This window comes from Bombus pyrosoma, linkage group LG6 (assembly GCF_014825855.1).
Source record: "Bombus pyrosoma isolate SC7728 linkage group LG6, ASM1482585v1, whole genome shotgun sequence".
NCBI classification, from domain to species: Eukaryota; Metazoa; Arthropoda; class Insecta; order Hymenoptera; family Apidae; genus Bombus; species Bombus pyrosoma.
This window is the reverse complement of record NC_057775.1, coordinates 2,851,297-2,873,034: the sequence shown is the minus strand read 5'-3', so window position 1 is coordinate 2,873,034 and position 21,738 is coordinate 2,851,297. Positions and strand designations below refer to the sequence as shown.

Sequence of the window (21,738 nt, the reverse complement as noted above, 5' to 3'; positions counted from 1 at the left end):
ATAGATGAGGCATAGCATCTCGATACGAGAGCGAACTTCATTTCACGAGGAAAGGATGAAGATCTAAAGTAGACCCAGTTGACGTCACCGCCATGAGATGTTAAGACTACTACTACTTTGAGCACATGACATAATAGAGTTTCAACGAAGTTGCTGATAGCTGGATATTGCATACGCTCATGTGTCGTTTTCCGTCGTAGAGTGCACTATTTGCTCTCAAAATATTGTCAAGATTCCTCAGAATATCTCTCGGGATCCATTGCCGCGAAATCTCACGAGTAAAATTCGAACGTAGTAATAGCATTAACAAGAAATTCATGAATATGCGAGCACTTATGATGCAAGCATCTCCTTGTACATTTATAAGGCTTTCCTAAGTGTCAGCTTGTGATTAGGCGTGAGAAGTGGAATCTTTAAAAGTCGAGCAATACATCAGATATCGATTGTTCCAAATAATAAACTTCACTATTCCATTTTTACGTACAATTAATGAACACGAATCAGTGAAAAATTTGTTGAAATGTTAAACAGCACTTTTGCGGTGTAATAAGCTATCCGATAAATTCAAAATGTGAAAATAACGCTGTACTTGACAACTTGCACAGATCGTGAAAGGATTAATTTTGTAAACGTATTCTACTGAATTATATATATATGTGACAATGTATGCAAATACTAATTGTCTAGCAAATAAATACATTTACTTACTAATATACATTTTTATACTTAGCTGATACTTTTGTTAAAATTTTATGCAAATCCGTACATTAACCGAACAGTGCATATATTTACTAGATTTTACACTGTGGCATATAGGTACACTTTGTTGACAAGACAAGATTGAAACCAGACCAGGTATTTCAAGCAGTATAAACAAATTTGATGCATCACTACTATCATGTGACACTGAACATGTTCTACGTCAGATTATTCCATTATTTAGATTATTCCATTAGTCACCACTTAATTATAACATAATTAATCTTCGCAGTTGTCACATTCTAAACTACTAGCAATCATCCTTCAATCTTTAACTCCGTATTCAAAATGAATCCTGTTTAAGCACACGTCTTAACTTAACGTCTTACAAATCAATTATCATACAGACAGTTTAGTAGACATGGAATTGAATTAGAAGCAAGATGCTTGCGTCGAACAAATCCGGTTAGAGTAATCCAATAAGATATTCGAACATCTTTTTCTACGATTTAACTTCGCCTTGCCATCCTTTCCTTGATCCATCCAATTTTTCTTTTGTTTTTTTTTTTTTTTAGATATTACGCTATTATATCTTCGCAAGTAGGTACTCTTTTTTGAACATTTGTTTTTAAAACAACGCATAATAGTTACGTTAGAACCAAAGACATACTTTGGAAAAAGAAAAATATTCTCTGATTCATTATTTAAATGAATTTGAAATTTTGATGCATGTATGACTAAAGTAAAGTGACAAGAGTTTAGATTTATTCCTGTTTTTTCTATAATTACATATTTTACATTATTTTTGTTTAACTGCTGGGATATGTTAATAAATTTTACTTCTTTTCTTTTTATTTTGGTAGAGAAAGATTTAGAGAATTGAATGAGATTTCTAGAAATAATAAATAGAAATAAATTCTAGCCATGTTATTGCAGGTGAAGTTGCAGATCATCAAATTGATAGATGAAAGACAATAAGATTTGAGTAGAAGTCATCAAATATTTATACTTTCGTTTCTAGCCTCTCATATTATTTAACACCTTGAATAACGAGCAGAAAACTTATGGTACACTAATTAATATAAAATTGTTTAATATAACTATTATCCATACGCCATAAACTGTATACCATAATATTATAAATTAGAGTACGCCAGAAGTTTCCCAATTTTCTCAATATATCACCTATCCCCTACCATTGTTTTCTATCCTAAAATATCTTCCGCCATACGTTAGGACACGGAAAACCAAAGAAAATCGAACCAACGTCTGAATTTTTCGAACATACTGCGAGAAGTCAGTTTAAGCTAACAAACTCCTATTATTTACTTTCATTTCCGTGTTCCTTCGTCATCGCATAATATTAATCCTTCGAGCCAAAGCTGATCCATTAATAAGAAACGCGAAAACACGAAAAACAAGGGTTGGGATACGACTTACTAAAGAAGGCAAAGAAAGGAAACCAGAAAAAAGAGGAAAGGGATCACAAGGAGCTAAGGAAATAACGCGCGAGAAAAGACTCCGGCAAAAAATTCTAGATTACCTGAAAGATATTGTTTCATACTACTTGCGATAAATACGTTTTGTCCCGCTGAGAATTCTCGCTATGGTGACTAATAACCTTAGAAGGTGCACGAGACCTTAAACACAGTAATTAAAAAAAAGTAAAAAAAAAAAAACAACACGCGTACAGAATTCCATTTTCTCTTAAGTCAAGTCTCTAGCGAACCAGATAGATGCCTAGAAATTAGACTCGTGAAGCGGCCTTGTTGTTATTGTGTTGGCAGAGTCGTATCGGGCGGCAATCCCCGGAGCCTCGCTCGTCGTGGCCGACTGTCCCGGCTTCTGCAGTTCAAGCATAACGGAGGGTATCAGTATCGTTTCCAGAATTTAAATAACGAGAGCAATACGATATCGTGCAAAAAGAAACAAAAACGAATTAAACCAAAAAAAAACCATTAATAATAAAAAAAGAGTTAGAGCAAGAGAAGAATGTCGACCGAAAGATCAGAGATTCGAAAGAAGGGGCAGGGGCAAAGATAAAGGGGATAAGACCGGAAGAACGATTAAAACGCCCGGACAGCGAGTGAGAGAGGAAATGATCGCGAAAATGATGATAGACTTGCGATACAGATTGAGATTGAATGTTGAAACGGACGAACATCATGAGCGAGTAAGAGAGAGAGAGAGAGAGAGAGAGAGAGAGAGTGAGGGAGAATGGTGCAGTGGGGAATGAAAGTGACATGATGTGAGAACGATTGGTGAACGTGAGAAGAAAGGTTGATACGATAGAAATAGCAGAGTGCGTGCAGTGGATTGAAAAGTATCATTGAAATGCGAAATAGAAAGGTGGATGCTAAAAGACGGAAAAAGAAAGTAATTGGTCGCGTACAGCCAGGCAGGTTACGAATTTCTCACGCGAAACGCGACACAGCGAACGTAGTGAAAAAGTATTCGTTCGATGATCGTTTAAAGACGGTACTGTTGCTGAAACCTATTATGAAATAAAATTCGCATCCATGCATTGTGTCATGGTGTCGTGAAATGCGATTGGAGAAATAGAACAACGACGGACTTTCTGCATAGGTATAAGTAGAATATATGTATTTCATTTGCAACGCTAATATTTCGACGGAAACTCCAATCTGTCTTGCTGGATGGAAAATGACTTGCCAAAGCTTAGCTGAATGTACTTTTTAGGTGAGGATTTATGACATCAAGTGAACTGGGTAAAGATTGAGAAAAATGGTTCTTGCGAATCGACCTTCGCATTGGATCACTTTTTTACGAGACAATATTGCTTATACGAAGAATAATTATATTATATTATGTTATACATATATAATGTAATATATATAATATATATATAGACTTTGATTAAGTAAGCAGAGGATATTGAAGTAGGTGAAAACATTATATTCATTTTGGCTATACAGACTACTCTGCACACTCTTATAATTTTGTGTGCTTACTAAAGAAGTAACAATTCGTCGTTTTCTGCAATTACTAAATTGCGTAAGTTCCTCTGATTATACACGAGTGGAAAATTTTATCATTGTTCCCTTAAAACTTTCTTAAAATTATCACATAATATATGATTAAAAAATACACGCAAATTTAATACCTGTAATTTTAAAAGTATTACGTAACATTTCCTTCTCTACTTTTGAGTAGGTATATCTCATCCAAATGCTATATCTATTTAATTCTAATCGCACAATCTAATCGTACAATGCGCTGAACAAGTGCACATAATTGCACTGAAAAGGACAAATACCCTGATGTCAAAGGAAAATAAAAAATTTCCATATAGAACGTAAAATCTGCAAAACGATGTTATCTGATACCATGTGATCCTCGATTGAGTACAAAAATCTCTATCGGGTCATTCTTCAAAATTGTCGCCTCTCGGAACATTCAACCACTCGATTACTCATCTGTAGTCGACAATGTTAAAAAAAAAACAAAAAATGGAATAGAGAAAAAAGAAGAGGAAAAAACGCCAGGACCGAGCTAGTCTCTATTCTACTTTCCATCGACGCGAAGCGGTGTTATAACCGAAACTCGCGTTATTCACACGTCAGAAAATTTATGCGTGGCACACGTGTACGGTCACACAGGAGGCTTTCACGCACGCAAATCAGAATATTCACGGGTCGTGGCTGGCGGCAGCCTTTGACGACAGGACAAGAGGCTGCAAAGCCAGCAATTACTCTTTGTCGAGGAAGGTATCGGTAAATAGATGTCGACGGTGCAGCGACACGCGCAGAAACGCCTTCCTATCTCGCGTACCAGTGATCGATGTACGTTTCCAACCGTCATACTCGCGGATCGATCGTAAAAAAACAAAAGAAAACGCCATTCGATCACCCTCGGTAGCTCGACGAAGAAAAATAGAAAATTACACGCCGTCGAAGACGGTTTCTACCGGCTAAACAAGGCTAACGTAACGTCTGTGCTGGACAGAACTGAAAGATAAGCACACGGACGGTCGCTAACTTAAGACCGGTTTCACACAGAGATATCGCGATACGCGTATGATAAATATTAATTAAATACTAATGGACATATATACCAATGACGCAGTATCGCGATGCTCATTTGACGTATCTTAGCGAGAATATTTTTCGTATGAAGCCGACGGACGAAACGTTAAAACAAATTGTGACATTCACACGGTACGCAGCTCGCGATACATCTATCACGACACACGTACACCGTGTGCAACCGATCTAAACCGATTCTAAACCGATGACTGACGACGAAGATCGGATACGTGAAAATGATAATGCCCGCGCAGTTCTTGCATTTAAACTGTAAATGTTTATGCGAATCCATCATTTTGTGAAATCGACGAAAGAAATCGGACGCTACTCGAAAATTTGTTTCGCCCTTTAACCCTCGCTCGCTGCGCACTTAAAATCATTACACGTGGTTACAACTTTTCAGAAGTTTAAGAGAAGTCGATATTCTTTTGGAAAATATTTGCCCTGATTGAAATTTTATTAAACATATTGACATTTTACGTTATAGAATTAATAGAGGATCTTTGATTATTTCAGAAACTTTATTTTCAAGACTAGTTTCGATTGTATCTCTCATGCAAGCTTTTTAGCAAATTTATAACTTCTATATTCCTTTAATTTTTACATCAATCGTAAAGCTGTGGAAAGGAGCGTTAGGAAGCGTTATTCCTTATAATTCAATTAGTTTTCTATCATTATCATTCTTTCTATCTACAATGTTACGAGAATCAATTTCTTATCGCCATAGTTCGTTTTATCCCACTGCATGGTTTTTAGGATCATATTTGTCGTATTTGTTAGAAACATCGAATGCATAAAACGGAGTGCCGAGCGGTATTTTGCTATGTAATAATAAAATTCACGAAAAATATAAAAATACACACAGAATATATAAAAAAGTTTTACTTACATTATAAGATTTTGCAAAATTTTGCTTCAACTGTGTCGTTCATAAATAATTTCATTTACATTTTATGTAATTGAGAATCATACAACAGTTACATACGAAATTAAATGAAGCAAATTTCGCTCCTCATATATAAAATTCGGTGAATAAAGTCGGTGACTGAACACTTGCATAATTCCATAGAAAGAGAAAAATATACATTTATGATATATTAGCTTTAAATTGCTTAAGATTTATCGAAGATTAATTTTATTTGATATAATTTACTATTACTTGCTATAAAGCTAATTGATTATCTACATCACAATTATTGTTCGTCTGTTCGCAAAAACTGTATCGAAATTTCATTAAATTGATAAACCTAAGCGAATATTATCATAGGAAGATCCATTATCTGATTATTGTTATTTGTACACTATGAGAGAGGAAAGATTTTACCAGTATTATTATTATTCTACATCTGATGTACGAATCAATTAGAAGACATTATTTGCCTGTACATAAAAGCCCTAATTAGTGAAAGCAACCGTAAACCGATTTAGATCTCGTTTTGTCGTCCCTGTCTAATCTTTAGCGTGGCGCGATCGTGGCATGCGAAATCGGATTGCAAATAATACGCGCACGGAAACTCTTGGTTTATATGGCTCGTGGCAGAATTCAAGTCACATTCCGTACCCCGCTATCGAGCGGTACGAACCGTTTATTGCCGATCCTGGTGCTTCCGATATTGCCAGAGTTGATATATATTTATCATATCGTTTAAATGGAACTGGATTCGCTAGATTTTCTAGAACCGCATTCTTACGACTTACGTCGCGTTCGCGTATATTTACGTCGACAGATCCTTCGAACAAGTCTAAAGTTATTATACTTTTAAATTTAACGCTTGAATAAAATATAATTTAGTAGCATGCATTTAGAATGCAGCTTCGGAATTATATTAATTTGAAATTTTCTAGATTTTAGAGAGAATAGATTATATTATAAGAAATAGCTTGTCTATCTTAGAATATTATTAACTCTCAACTGATACGGTGCCAATCAGACGGCTGATAAATAAGCAGTAAAAAAAGTAATTATTATCGACTAACAACTAGCCTTGCATTTTAAGGATAGGTTTTTTTACATCCTTTTTATGTTTAATTTCAATGATAATAATCGGACTATTTTAGACTTATTACAAGTGGCAGTTTCATTTTGACAAATCAATAGAGCATTATTCATAAAGGTGACGCATGAATAGCTCGATAACTCGGAAATCAACGAGGAACGCCGGTGTAGTTAATTACTGCTTGTCCCGTGATTCTCAGCAGAGATACGTGACACCTTGGCGCCTTAGTAACCGTGCTTTCAATATTGCTGCCAGTCGAAACGTATTATGCGATGCTCTAGGGTCTTAGATAATGTAGATGTTCCCAATTTGTCGTTCAGTAGAACAACTTCAAAGGCCAGGTTTAAAGACTAGAAAAATTTCACTTTTTACGTCAAATATCTAGTAATATGATGTTTATACTTAAAATAAGACTGAAAATAATTTAACGAAGCAATTTAATGGAATTATGGTCTCTGAAAAATAGATTTCTGTTAGGGAATATATTATTTCATTATTATTATATGAGTATATAAGTGTATTATATTACTATTATTATGTTATCACATTAGTTGTTACATTTAATATACGATATACGTTAGTCTTCTTGCATTTGGATGTGTGTATAACGAATCTGAAAATATTGCACCACATTGCATCAGTAACTTTATGGAAAAACGCGAATGTCTCATTTAAACTTTCCCTTCTGAAATTTTAGTTTCATTTTTAAACGAAATTTCTACACACGCTTAATCCAGAAAAAAATATAACATAATTATACTTAACTTTCTGTTCCATGTCACCATTCGAATAAAAGTGGGAAATATTAATGGAATGGAAGATGCGTTTTGATTAAAAAATTTTTGGTAAAGATTTAACGATTATAGAAGACAGCGATCAGTCGATTATTTTGATATTTCGATTCAGCAGTTCATAATTTTATAGAGATACCTTATTATTCGCGAGAAAATCACTACAATAGGATCATTAAGGTCATTCAAAGGATATTCACGGTCATTTGACAGCTATTCAGAATCATTTCGTGATTATTTTAGTCACTTAACGTCATTCAAAAGCACTTTATGGTCATTCAAGAACATGTCAAAGTCATATGGTTGCTCAGTGTCCTAATTTGAACAATAGATCGAAACCCATTCTAATATTCTGTCCATAACTATGTGAATTAAACAAGGTATATCGAGAATATAGAATTTTGCTAAATAAAGAATGTAAAATAATGCATAATAAAAAGAATGTTCTATTAATATACAAAATTATAAATTACGAATATGCTAATATCGGGAATTGAGAATTTGCTAACATTAAAGATTGAAAATTTGCCAGAATATTAACAATTTTCTTGCACCTTTTTGAGACATCTACTACTCATCTTGGAATCGGTAACGTTAAGAATTCTTCTATCGGTCGTTTATTTAGATGAACGTATTAAAAGGAGATCATAGATCAATTGGAGACTGTTTGACATTAGATTTATGCGACATCAACCCAACGCGTTTAACGTGGAATCGTCAACCACGAAGAGCCAGTGTCCATGAACGTCAAAGCGAAACCGCCTGTGGTTTCCTCGCGATTGACAAAACGACGGAAGCAGGTATTCCTCGCGTGCTTTCCGATTCCATATTACAACCCCATAGAGATGGCTTGAAACCGATCAACCTCGATCGTTAATTTTCGCCAAATTCCTCCGCGTAGAATTGCCTCGCGAGACTAGGTGACGATTGAATAAAAATCTAATTGTAGTCGAGTATCGTATGTAATTTCTATCTTAAATAATTACATGAATAAACTATAATTCCTGCGTGCGTATATTCTATATATCCTCTTGTCTAAAAACAAAATAGAGCGAAACGTAGAACGTTTATATTTGCAAATAACGAAATAGTAGTTATACATTTTGAAAATTGAAACCATTAAGCAATGAAGCCTTCAAGAACTATATATTACTTTAATTGTAATTTATTCGAAGCTATTGTACATTGGATATTCGTCGATCGTAAGTACGAAAGTAAAAATAATGGAGTATCAGCTCGAATTGTGGAACATGGAAAGCCTGACTTTTATCCTGTTAATGTATTTTCCACTTCACTAGCGATTGTTCCTTCCGATTTTTTTCTACATTTCGTTCGAAATTGCCGACATAATATTCATAGAAGCAGCTCGGTTGGTCGAAAATTGCGATCAATATAGTGTTTCGATCACTCGTTATTTCAATAACGTTCTAAAAATCTAACAAATTTTGTCTTAAACGCTTTACCTATCGAAACCATGCTAAATAAATACAAATGACGCTGCTTTGTATTTAAATAGTAATTCCATACAAACTTGTTCCTTAAGAAAGGAGAAGAAAGGATCCATTAAAAGAAAAAAGGAGCAAGGAAAGAAACTTGTACAATCGTGTAACGAATCCACCATCTTCTAAAGGTGGAAACACTGACTTAATTTCTCCATCCGAACGCAATACTTCTGAAAGCCTTTAAAAGATTACTGCCAAGAGGAATACTTTACGATTTGATCGATATCTCCGACTTTTTTCAAACTTCAATGTATTGAGAACTTTATCTGTTTAAGAAAATAGAATATCATTTAAAAGGCTGTTGCAAACGATTCCACATACTTTTTATTATAAATTAAAACTAAACCTAAACCTAATCTAAAACTAACTATATAAATACAAATTAGGACAGAAAGTAAACGGTTAAGGAAAAAGTTTAATTTAATGCTTATTAATAATAAATTCAAATAACAAAAAATGACAAATAAAGAATTAATAAAAAAGATGAAACTTGGTAGTCACCTGAGTCGTTATCAGCATCTAGTTCATTGTTTGTACTTGATAGTATTTCAATTTCCGTATCACGGTTCTAGGTTTAGTTTTAATATACCATAAAAAATACTTACAATTGTTTGCAACGCTTTTTTAATGACTTTCTTTTTTCTACTTTTTTAAATATCGATACTGGCACTTACTTGCATACTACACGAATTTCTAAATAAGAATTACAAAATTCAACGCGAGCTTTAAGTTAGATTTAGGTTTACCTTTAACCAGTTAACTGTGGAATTTTGTTTCAGAAATCTCTCATGAATGGGGTGCATAAATAAAATCAAGCGATGACGAGCATGCATGTCAAACGCAGGGCAAATGTACCTATTGTAAATTTTACAACAAAATTGAAGCAAAACGATGATGGCTTATATCTTTATTCGAAAAGATTAACAATTCATTGCTGAACAAATTATTGTTATAAAAAATTACAAAATTGCAATTAAATGCTAAAATTCACAAAGAAGAAAAGTTTTTTAAAGTATAAGAAATTCAGTTGATCTTTTCACACACGATGGCACACAGTATTGAGCGCCAGTACCGTGACTCCTTACGAATTTCATTTTCTGAACAGACGGCATATCTTCGAAGTGCATTTGCTTTTGATCATGTAGCTGGTATAAAATTAGTGAAATATTTTACGATGAGACGTGTAGATTTTACAGTTGAACTCGTAGTTGTATTTCTCAATAATTTGTTCAACACATTCGACTAAAAATGTGATCATATCATATTTATCATATTATATTTCAATCGTTATCGGAGAATAGCCGATATACACAATAAAATATCCATCCAGCTAGTAAGGAAACAAGATTACACCAACGATTCGGGAATACCCGATATAACGGGAGAAAAAATCAACTGATTTTATAAAAAGAAATGCATTGTACGGGAAATAACCGATATACCAAAGAAAATAATCAAATTTTTCTTCATAAAATACATAGCAGTTTTACTGATATTATAAAGTAAACATACCACTAAATGATATTTGTATTACTTTTTGCTAAAGTTTGGACGTTTTATAGTAAATAGTAATTTTTTATTTTATACAACGAATATACACGTCAAACGTACCGACATTAAGCTCTTGTTTGACGTGCATACTCGTTAAACGAAGTTAACAGATTAGTATAGAATGAAAAGTATTTAGAATTAATTACGATACTTTCTGTAAATGATGTTTTACTCTTTTAAATAGTCCTTTTCAATATATTAAGTTTAGAAAGAATCGGAAATACCGATTAAATTATAAAGTATTACCCTGCCAGGGGTAACTAAAGACAGAGGTTAAAAACATGGCAGAATTTTCAACCAAGAAATACTCGAACGTGCTGTTGAACACGGTTCAAGTTTCAACGACAAGGGAACGTACTGCTAGGAACGCGGCTGAAACTCATCCTTTATCGCTGGCATTTAGGATTCCGGCCTAGGTCTATTACAAGCGGTGCTAGCCCGCGGTCGACGACAGTCAGTCCACCTAATTTGAATAATACTCCGGCGAATATTCTATTCCGCGCTGACAGACTCGAAGAAACCCATCTTTCACGTTCTAAAATTTTCATACATTTTTCAATCAGCTGTATTACGAACATGATACTATCGAGCCAAAAATTATTATAGTAGAGATATCTCAAAACGTTCTTCATTGATTATAATTATTATCAATCGACAGTTTGTTTTGTAATATTCACCAGCATAACAATAAAATAAATAAATATAAAAGAAAATAAAATAGTAGCTAAACTATAGCGGTAAAAACATAGTAGTTACAAAAAGTATTGTCACATCATTGTACGATATTGTATTATAACATTAATTAATTAGGACCAATATTAAATTTTGATTCATTTAGTATTATCAAAATATGATACTGCAAGAATGCCGTATCGAATTTGATAGAAGAACACTTTATTACAGAATAATAGTACATACCAGTACCTTTTGTAGCCGCTGTAAATGAACACGAAAAAAAAATACTTTATATGCCTCCATAATTAATTTTTCTATGTCATAAATGTGATATCTTATGGCGGAGCTTCTCGACCGTTAAAAGATAATAATTGTTATTAGGCTGCAGGTATACAGTTTGCTAAATAACTTATATGAGTATACCTACGCACGTACTAGTAACTTTTGTATCAGATATTTTACGCCATGTTCTTACGGTCACTTATTTTAGAGTATGTGCTGTTTTATATTTATGCTCTTGGTAAATGCAATTTGTTTTGTAAAATTATGATATTTTTTGTACTAGTTACATTTAAAGTCTCTTTTGCCCACCACGGCAATTTTATATTTTTATGGACTCAACTAAAGAAATAGAATCGAAATAGAACTTTTGTTCACTCGTTAAAAATTACAATAAATATTCTACTTTCTATATATTTTTGCATATTACGTGCATTCTGTAGATTTCCGAACTCTCAATTTTTCAGAAATTTATAAACGACCGCAATTTAGTTATTATTAATACGTATTGGTAATATCGCTAATAACACTAATTACATAAAATATAATATAAAACTAAAAGCAAAGAATTTTTTTCTATATAGAGTGACATCTCAAGAAGTCTCGTTCTTTTTCCTCCTCTTGTTTTCAGTTTCCACTGATCGATTAGATGGTGGAAGTAAGATATGGGTTAATTAAAGTGATGAAGCTGCAGCGATATCGAACAGAGGAAGGATAAGTAGGAAATGTAATAGGGGATGTAGTTTTAGAAAGTAAGGGGAGATACAAATCAATTTGCAGAGTGAATTTTTACGCTGAAGCAAGTGAAGCAAACTTTGAATGGAAGTAATTTTTGTGACACGAGAAGAAATTTAAAACGTTTCTTATGATGGTACTCGTTCTTGTCATCATTTTATTTATTAACTTCTCCATTCTATATTTAAATGATAACGATAAAATATATCATGTAACAAAGATCTATTTCATCGCAAGTAAAGAATAGTAACTGGAAATACTTTATTCCTGCTACTTATATAAAGAAGAAATGTTCATATTTGCAGAATAGATTTATCTCCGATTGTTAAGTGTTTCTGATTCAAATAGTTTCTCTTAAATATAACCCATGTCACCTTCACATTCCCTACATATATTTTTTTATACATAATCTTGTCCGAAGTATTAAATATTAAAAATTAAAATCAAAATTCAATATTTTTTCAACGTCTATTTATTAACAGATTGCTTATGATTATGCACGTTCGTATTTTCTCAGACATTGATAAGGAAATGAAGTTTGGGTAAAACTGTATCCCACCTTCTAAAGCTTCCGATATATACATATTTCATTTTTCCTATTTTATATCATTATCACATTTTTACTCGTCCATTCATATATTTCCCCATCACATACTTGCCTACTTTTATATCTTTGCAATTGACATAAATTAATTAATATCCACAGTTTACTCGTTAACTATAATTTCTTATTGTACATCCCTGCCTCCAATAATTTCGACAAATGTCTATAGCTAACTAATCATGATTTAAATTGATATTTTCAATTTTCACGTTTGAGGATAAAATGGATCGATGCATACAGTAGCTGTAATGTCGTATGTTAGCTATGTTATAAATCTTGTGGAAATTAGCGAGAAAATGCATTCCACAAACATTATGATAATTTAGCATAGAACATCTATAGCAACGTCGCGTAATGGGATCGATATCGTAGCAGCAACCACGTCGATGTAAATTCCGCCATACCAATTTCGTTCTAGAGATAATTATTATAATATAGTTTTCAAGGGGAACGAACGATAAAATCTGCGAGATATACTGTTCGTGTCGATTCAACTGGAATTTAAAATCGCTCAGATATTTGGATTAACGTCTTTCTACGATTATCGAAATTAATACTGTCTCTTTTCATTTGTCTTCGAGTAACAGAAAAAATGATTTATGCAATCTACATATATTTCTCCTATTTATATTCAGAGAATAAACACGGTTAATATAATTAATATAAATAGTAATATAAATTAATTAAGAAAAGTATATTCACTAAGACTGTTACCTCTCCTGTTTTGACTAAAAAACTGTGGTCTTTAAAATAAATCTCTGAACTCCTGCTTTACCAGAGATATCTTCAGACTTGTAGTGAATTAAGAAAAAAACATTTTCGACGATATTTTAAAATCCGGATGTTCATATCTCTGTTCATAATAAATTCAAATTAATCTTCACCTATTAAACATAATTTCTCACACATTATATTCTAATCAATTAAAATATACTCAAGCTTCCAAATGATCTGTATCTTGGGCTAAAATAATGCAAGTTCCTTTGTTATTAAATAAATGGTCCCAAATTTTAGAGCCATAGTGTACCTAGCTTCATTACGTAAGTAATACAAAAATTCACTCAGTATAGAGTTACCCTTGCTCACGGAAGGATCTCGTAAACTGAAATTGGCGCTCTATTCCGACCAAGATAAAGGGTACACTGTCGACAGGGACAATTCAACGACGGCAAACTGTACTATTCGTCGATAGCTCGAGAATATCCTCGATATTGTTATCCTTATCTTTCCCATCGGTTCGCCATCGTGAGGGTGGGCATGATTGAAAGAAATCCGACTGGCAGATAGAGAGCAAGCATAGGTAATTCGTTTTCAGAAGTTCAGTGGGAACAGCGATGAGGTAAAATATTCTATTGCCAGTGGTTGGATTGCGTCGTGGCAGCTACGTGCCTCTTCCATGGAATTTACTGCGCGAAGATAATAATTTCGATCTGACTAGAGGGCTAGACCAGTTCGCCCCTATTTTCTTACCCCTTGTAATAAAAGAGCCATGGAATTAGACGTCACCGTTCGCATCCGGCAGAATCGACGATAAGTTTCTCAAAATTCCAGAACATAGATTGAGCAGATGGATTTAATAGAAAAGAACTGAAGCAGTTGACAAAATCTTCCTCGTGAGAAATAAAAATTGAAATATCTCTTCAGCCATGGAGAAGTAGGATTATTCATTCTAGATTCGAGTTAAAAATTGTATTCCTCTAGATCGTCGAATTCTTCGTGGAAATGGTGCTTTATTTAAGTGGAGAAGTATATTCCCGTGGATCGTTAAGTTTTTAAAGATAGCGATTAGCACATACATTTATAGGAAACTTAGATGTGCAAATATACGCAGTATATATAAACTATGTAAAAATGTATAAAATATCCGAAGAAAAGTATTTGTTTGATCTTCATCTATGAATTTGTCTGGAAATTTTCGCTTAAACAAAATTTTTTATAATATTAAATAACATTAATTATCATACACACGCGCGACAGGTTATATAATTACTTTCAGAATGTTTAACAATCAAATCCGAAATAACATATTCATTAAAATGAAAGACTGTTAATTAACTTACTGTTCTGTTAACTGTGAGACGCCATACGCACTTGTATTGTTTTAAGGGTGTACGTTTGCTTAAGAGAAGATGTTTAAATTTCATTCTTTAAAAAATCATAATCTTAAAACAGCTGTCTTAATTAACTACGTTAAATGGAGTACCTTACACGAGCTCTGCTAATGAAAAATTGAAGATACATGAAAATTTTACCACGTTTCCGCTGACGGTCAAAGAGAATTTTACGTAGAATTCTAATGTTTCATTTTAATTGGGACGTGGAGAATTATGAAATCTTCTCCGAGAACAGAAACATAACTGAAAGAAGTTAAGAAAGTTTAGCACCCATAATCAGCAGGAATTTGTAATACTGCTCCGTTTTGAATAATTATCGAGATTAACTTCGCTGGATGGTCATTCAAGAGACTTGTAACTTGGTAATTATCAATAACAAAAAGAATAAAACTTATTAGACTACCAAAAGATGTAAATTTAGTCTGGAATTTCGAAAGGAAATTTTTGTTTCGTTCTTTGTAAAAAGTGATTTACATATCTGGATAGAAAACAATTTTCAAACCATGCTCAAGTATGCGTCGCTTGTACTTATAGAAACATTGTATTTACAATGAAATATTTCCTTCTGTGATTTAAAATGCGATTAGTTACACAACGCTATTATACAGCTACGAAATTACTGCAAGTTCAAAATTACTCGACTTGGATGTAGTTTCGTATTCATCAATTCGATTTGTCAAATTATGATGATGATGTGGTTGTCATTAATCAGACTGTAAAATCAGCTTGTAAAAAAATATTGCAAATCCAACGCAACATATAAATTCAATAGATTAATTTATATCATGCAAATTGTTAAGTTTATGGAACATGTATATCGCTAAATTTTTTACAATTTATTACACATTGTCAAAAAACCTATCAAGTAATAATTTCATACGAAACATTTAAATCGTTCCAAACGATTAATGTCTACGATATAAAGAAAAGGTAGACAGACCTACAATTATTATTTCCATCGTTCGCGTCACAGCTCACCTTACAAATTAATATTCGTATAAATTTGTTACTTACCGTATATGAAATTTATACGATACAACGATCACAAGCAATTCCAGCATTGCCAAGTAAATTAAAAATTATAAAAAGGATAGCGAAAGATTATCAAGATAAACTAGTTTATCTTTAGATTCGCATGAAGCTTTAAGAAAATTACTATTCTTTTCCATTTGAGTTGATTAAATTTTACAAAAGCTCCATTATCATAGGATCTTATGAAATTGTAAAGATCGTACAATTTCTCGTTCCAGTTATAGCTTAATTTCAGTCCGGAAACTGTTAAGTAGTCTATTATGGGGAAGAGCGGGGGAAAAGCAAGCCAGATGCAACTTTAGATAAAAATTGTTCTTCTTCCTCTCTGCATGTAAAAAAATTCCTTTTTCATATTTATAATCTGATAACTTTAACGCCTTTATGACTTTTATATTGGTCCAAGCAAAATTGAGTTTTATTCTTCCATTAATTACTAATATACATGAAATATATATTGCAATATACATGAAAAAAATATTGGAAGGAAATAATTAATATTTAAATAATTGCTATTATGAAGATGTACGAAGAATATTGTGGATTTCTCGATTTTTAATGGAAAATTTTCGATAAACGAAGTGGATTTCATTTCACTTTCTTTAAGCTCCTTTTACAAAGCTTCGCGAATGGGAAAGGTAGATACATTTGATTTCTATAACGTGATTCTGATTGATTCATCACGGTTTTGTCTATATGCAGTAACATTTAACTAGATTCTCGATAATTCATAAACATTCCTTTATTTTCTTAAACCGTTTATTTAAATCGATTACTTGAGACGTTTCTGCACATTTTAAATAACGTTATTTTAAGACGCAACTAGAATAAAATTCAAAGAAATTCAATTCGCAAATCCGCAATTTATTCCGGCGAAAGTATACTAAATATTATTACACATAAATTTTTTAAAAAAGATCGAAAGAATGATGAAAGAATGACAAACCTAAAACACAAAGAAAGAACATTTGCAATATCGTATGCTTTATGATTTTTATCAAATATAAATTCGATTTATCCATAAGCTTTAGACGTAAGGACATATCAAAAGCAATTCTTAAGATACTAAAAGGTAAATTTTAACAAAGTCTAAATCAAAGAAATTTTACAAGTTAACGATAAAAGAAATGTTATTTTCCATATAGAAAGGGGCGATAAAGGACAGAGGAAATTACGTTGACTTAGCTCATGGCAGTTTCCTGTAATTTCATGTCAAACACAATGAACACGATATCAATGTATTTTATTTCGAGATTATTAATAAACTGCGAATTTTTATGCATTTATGGGAAATTCGAAAACGCTAAAGTGCAAAAGATACACGTAATATACAAAAATATATAAAACAACGAAACTTACTGAAAATCCTCGTTGTATGATGTTACTCACAACCATTTCTGCCACGAAAGATGCTAAACGAAAAATGTCAAACATTCTCAGTAGATAGAGATAATCAAGAAGAATCCTGCTGTCCACCTGCGAGTAAACCGAAAGTGTAAACACGGGGCAAACTGAAAAGTTATAATCTGAAAAATGGCGAACAGTCACGTTTGCACTATAAAGCCGGTCCGTATCCAATAACTATCGACTTCTCTGAGAAAAGAAATTTCCGAAGAGAATGCGGGGTTGGGTGGATGGATAAGCCAGCACGATATTTCGCAGCTGGCTTTAATGAAAATCTTAGCGGAGAAAGGCGGTGGGCGTCGAAGGTAGATTCCGGCCGCTTCCGCAGAAATAAAATTAATCGAGGGCTTACGAGTTCCTTCTTCGGCGCAACTTTCCGCCAGACGTCCGCTCTCCTCCGGCGTCATTCCCACCAGAGATCGAACTTTTCGTTTCCACGAAAAGCTGCGGGTTCGTCGGCTAGACTGCGTCTGACGAATTAATAACACGTCGAGAAACACGTTGCTCGCTCGCCAGTCACATTGTATTTCCCACGGATAAAGGGAAAACGAAGCGAGAGAAAAACGCGATGGCGCAACGCGATACCCGCCACAGAGATATAAAGATAGGGCGTATGAGTGAGCTGAAAAATGATATAGAAATCGAAAGAGAACGCTGTATAGAGGCCCCTTGCGTCCTTGTTTTAATAACGTATGCGCATTCGTGCAGTAAATATGTAATCGTAATATTGATTAACGAGCGACATTAGCGTGCAGTTGACATGTCTGATCAGCCAAAAACGGTAGGGATTTATATGTCGCATTCTCTTTCTACTCCTATATCGTAGCCATTTACACGGTAACATATTGCTGTGTTAATTCAACTAGAGGTAGCTGTCCGATCGAAAGACGGTTCTGAGAAAAATGCCTCTTATTATTCAACTAGTTTTTACGCGCGACTTTGTTCGCGTGGACTATTAATATACGGAACAATTTTTAAGCAAAGGAATTTTTATGGATTGCTTGCCTACGTACTTTGTATACTAACAATTAGATTGTTCTCCGTAATAAAAAATATTAAATTATAAAAAAGTTCGATTTTAGAACAAACACGACGTGAACAATAACTGTGGTTGCTTGACCTTTACCAAACGTGGGAGCGTACAAGCTATTTCTCAGCTTTTACAAAACTGATCGAAATGAAACATACTCTATTTTCTTTCCTTGCTACTGAGCTATATAACAGAGAAAATCTCATCAAAATCCGTTCAGCAATTTTTACGTGACGCGACTACAAACGGACAAATAAACAGACAGATAAAAATTCCAAAAATTAGTTTCTTCCACTCCGTAGTTTATGAGCTGTTCCTGGGTGACTGTTTTATTTATTGCTTTTTATTCCACGTACAAACGCAACCCTTCTACCGTTTCATTACATATACAGCATATACAAGTAGGCATCGATTTCACATACGTCAGAAATATAAATTGTTATATCTTTAGCTTCAATGTAGGTTCGACTTTCTTATTTAATGTACATGTAAGTAAACTATTTTTGCGCTATCTGGAAGCAATGACTTGATTTAAGGGAAAATTGCAAATACGCCCTTTTGACTTAACCCTACCTCATACTTATAAAAGAAACTCAATGTTCCATTTATTTAGATCTTAAATAAATGGCATGAACAATAGCTAAGAAATAATTAATGGACGTTTATTGATGCTTATATTTTTCTCTACAGAAGCGACGTTGAAGATTTTCTAGCATTATTAAGAAATAGCTAGAAAGAAAAATTGCACTAGAATTCTATGCTATAGTATTCTAATTGATACGTAGAACATTTTCCAACAAAAAAGACATTTTTTCTGTTTTAACATTTACAGTGTTTTCTGCGAACATTCAATCGTTCTATCTACAAAGTATTATAAAAATCGCTATAATTTGGATACTTTATACGGAGACTAATGGTTAGAAATGAAATCGAATATATTGCATATAATTTTTCGAATCTAACTAGACGATTTCGAATGTAGGTAACGCTTTTACAACACGAAAGTCGATATTGTATTACATATACCAGAGTGTATTGATACATAATTATTCACCATTATTTCATAAATATTTTAATAAATTTAACTACTTTAGAAACAAAATGATTGAACATTACAAATGCAATATAATGCCAACCGAACAGACAGTAGGACAAGTTTGCTGAAGCAGTGAACCTTTTTAATGGAAATTACGGTTCTACCATATTGTACAAAGGAATATTTAGAAGAAGAGCAAAGCGGATAATAGGATTAAGATATTAGTACGAATTATTACAATTGTTAAAAGTTTACTCGGTTGCATAAATTTTCATAATCCCTCAATCATTATTTTTATGCGTTGTATTTATTTAAATCAAATTGCCTTAAATAACCATTTGTTAAATATGCAAGCGAATGGTAGTATCATGTAACACACAAGAAATAACGTTAATAATTCATAACTTTTAATTAGATAATGTGATATACTATAGTTCATTTTCATTACTGTAATCAAGTTTAGCTCGAATAAACGTATTTACGCGGAATTCTAGTTACATAACAACTACCAACTGTGCCAGTCGAGAGTCGAGAGTTGAAACATCTTGTTATATCGTAATCCTAAGCTCTATTGTGATCTACTGTGAAGATCAACCAATCTTGAAAATCAGATTACGATGAGGGAATTACTATCAAGCAAGAGAAACCCAGTTCTTTTAAACCCTTAATCAGATAAAGATATACTTGTGACAAAAAATAATTTAATAACTCGCTTCAAATAGAAAATTGAATCTTCAAGAACTTCGTGATCGTATGATAAGACTTTCGTATGATAAATGATCAATTAACGTTTTATTAGAAAATTTTCTAATTCTTTAACAAACTGTAGGACTGTTTTTATAAACGAAATTTAAACATAATTGTTGTTAAATACGAAGATATAAAAATATAATAACCCCAAGCAATGTTTAATCGTTAGCGAAATATCGATATTTAAACATATCGTACAAATTCATAGAATTTCTTCGCGAATGATGGTATAAAACATCTTTAATTATAAGAAATCTGGAGATTAACCACACCAACACTTGGTTAATTCCTTTATCAGCTTTATTGCACGATCATAAAAAACGTAAAGATATAACTCAGAAACAAAAAGCACGGGCAATAAAGAGTCGATTACGAAAACAGATAATCAGATAACTGTTTTAATCAGTTTTATTGCGCAACCGTAAAAAGCTTAACAACCATAAAACATCCATAAATATAGAACTCAGAACCAAAAAAAAAAAGGGAAACAAGAAGTCGATTTTGAAATCGGCTTTTAGCTTCTAAAGTCAAAAACGAACAGCAATTTTATCTATACCACAATCCAATACTTTTAACATTGCAAAACTGTCATCTGAAAATTAATAAATCTGTCGAGATTACACAACAGTTGGAAAGGAACCTCTTTATAGAGGCGATTCCAGGGTAGGAAAGATCGATCCTCGGAATTTAAATCCGACCCCTTAACTACGAGGAACGCGGAAGCCACTTCGAGAGGTTTCTTACTTCGAGCCTCCTCGCCGTGCCACTTGGAAAAATAATTTCAGCGAAATGAAGTCGAGAAAATTGCTTTGATTAAAATATCGAAGACCCAGTTCGAATGAGATGACGGTGGTTACCGCATCCGGTCAAGGTCAACCAGGATATTGTGTCAGAAATTGAATGGTGCAGAAAACTTAGCGACCTGCTGAATTCTCGTTCTTAATCTCTCAATTCACTACTTCAGGACAGAGCTGTACAAAATTTGTATTATTATAATAAAAACACGTTTTGAACCCGAAGGTCCACAAATGTGTCAAAAATTGACTAGACTGCGGATATTTATGCAAATTCGTATCCTTATGCATATAATTGTCCTACTGCTTAAATATTATAACGGGTACCTACTATATTTTGCATATTTTATATATTTTTGCATATTACTTCCATTCTATGCATTTTTACACATTACATTAATTCCGTGCACTTTTGCATTTTCAAATCGTCGCCCTAGTTCTTAATTGTTCTAACTTCTTTCTTCAGAAAAAAGTAATTAACCGATCCACATACGCCTCATTGGTATAAAGAATAAAAATTCATAATGAAGATGATGAAAACTCTACTTAGAAAGCGACAAATATTCAGTTCTTTTTAGTTCTTACTTCACACAATATGCAATATTTAAGCTTCGTGAACTACAAACTCAATTCTCTCAGTTTATAAAGTAGCGACGAGAGAACACTCAAGAACAAGAGCAACGAAGTTTCCCATAAATACAT

General features: G+C 33.0%; 1 protein-coding gene across 2 annotated transcripts in view; it reads left to right on the top strand.

Moving 5' to 3' along the window:
• The window catches only part of LOC122568303 (potassium/sodium hyperpolarization-activated cyclic nucleotide-gated channel 1), a 205,895-nt gene that overhangs the window by 153,458 nt on the left and 30,699 nt on the right, over positions 1-21,738 (top strand). Inside the window, exon 6 of one of the 2 annotated variants that reach the window (XM_043727906.1) lies at positions 2,487-2,567. The exons of the other annotated variant lie outside the window; for it this stretch is intronic. Coding sequence (XP_043583841.1) covers positions 2,487-2,567 — 81 coding nt within the window. The remainder of the gene's footprint in view (positions 1-2,486; positions 2,568-21,738) is intronic. 2 annotated transcript variants of the gene reach the window in all.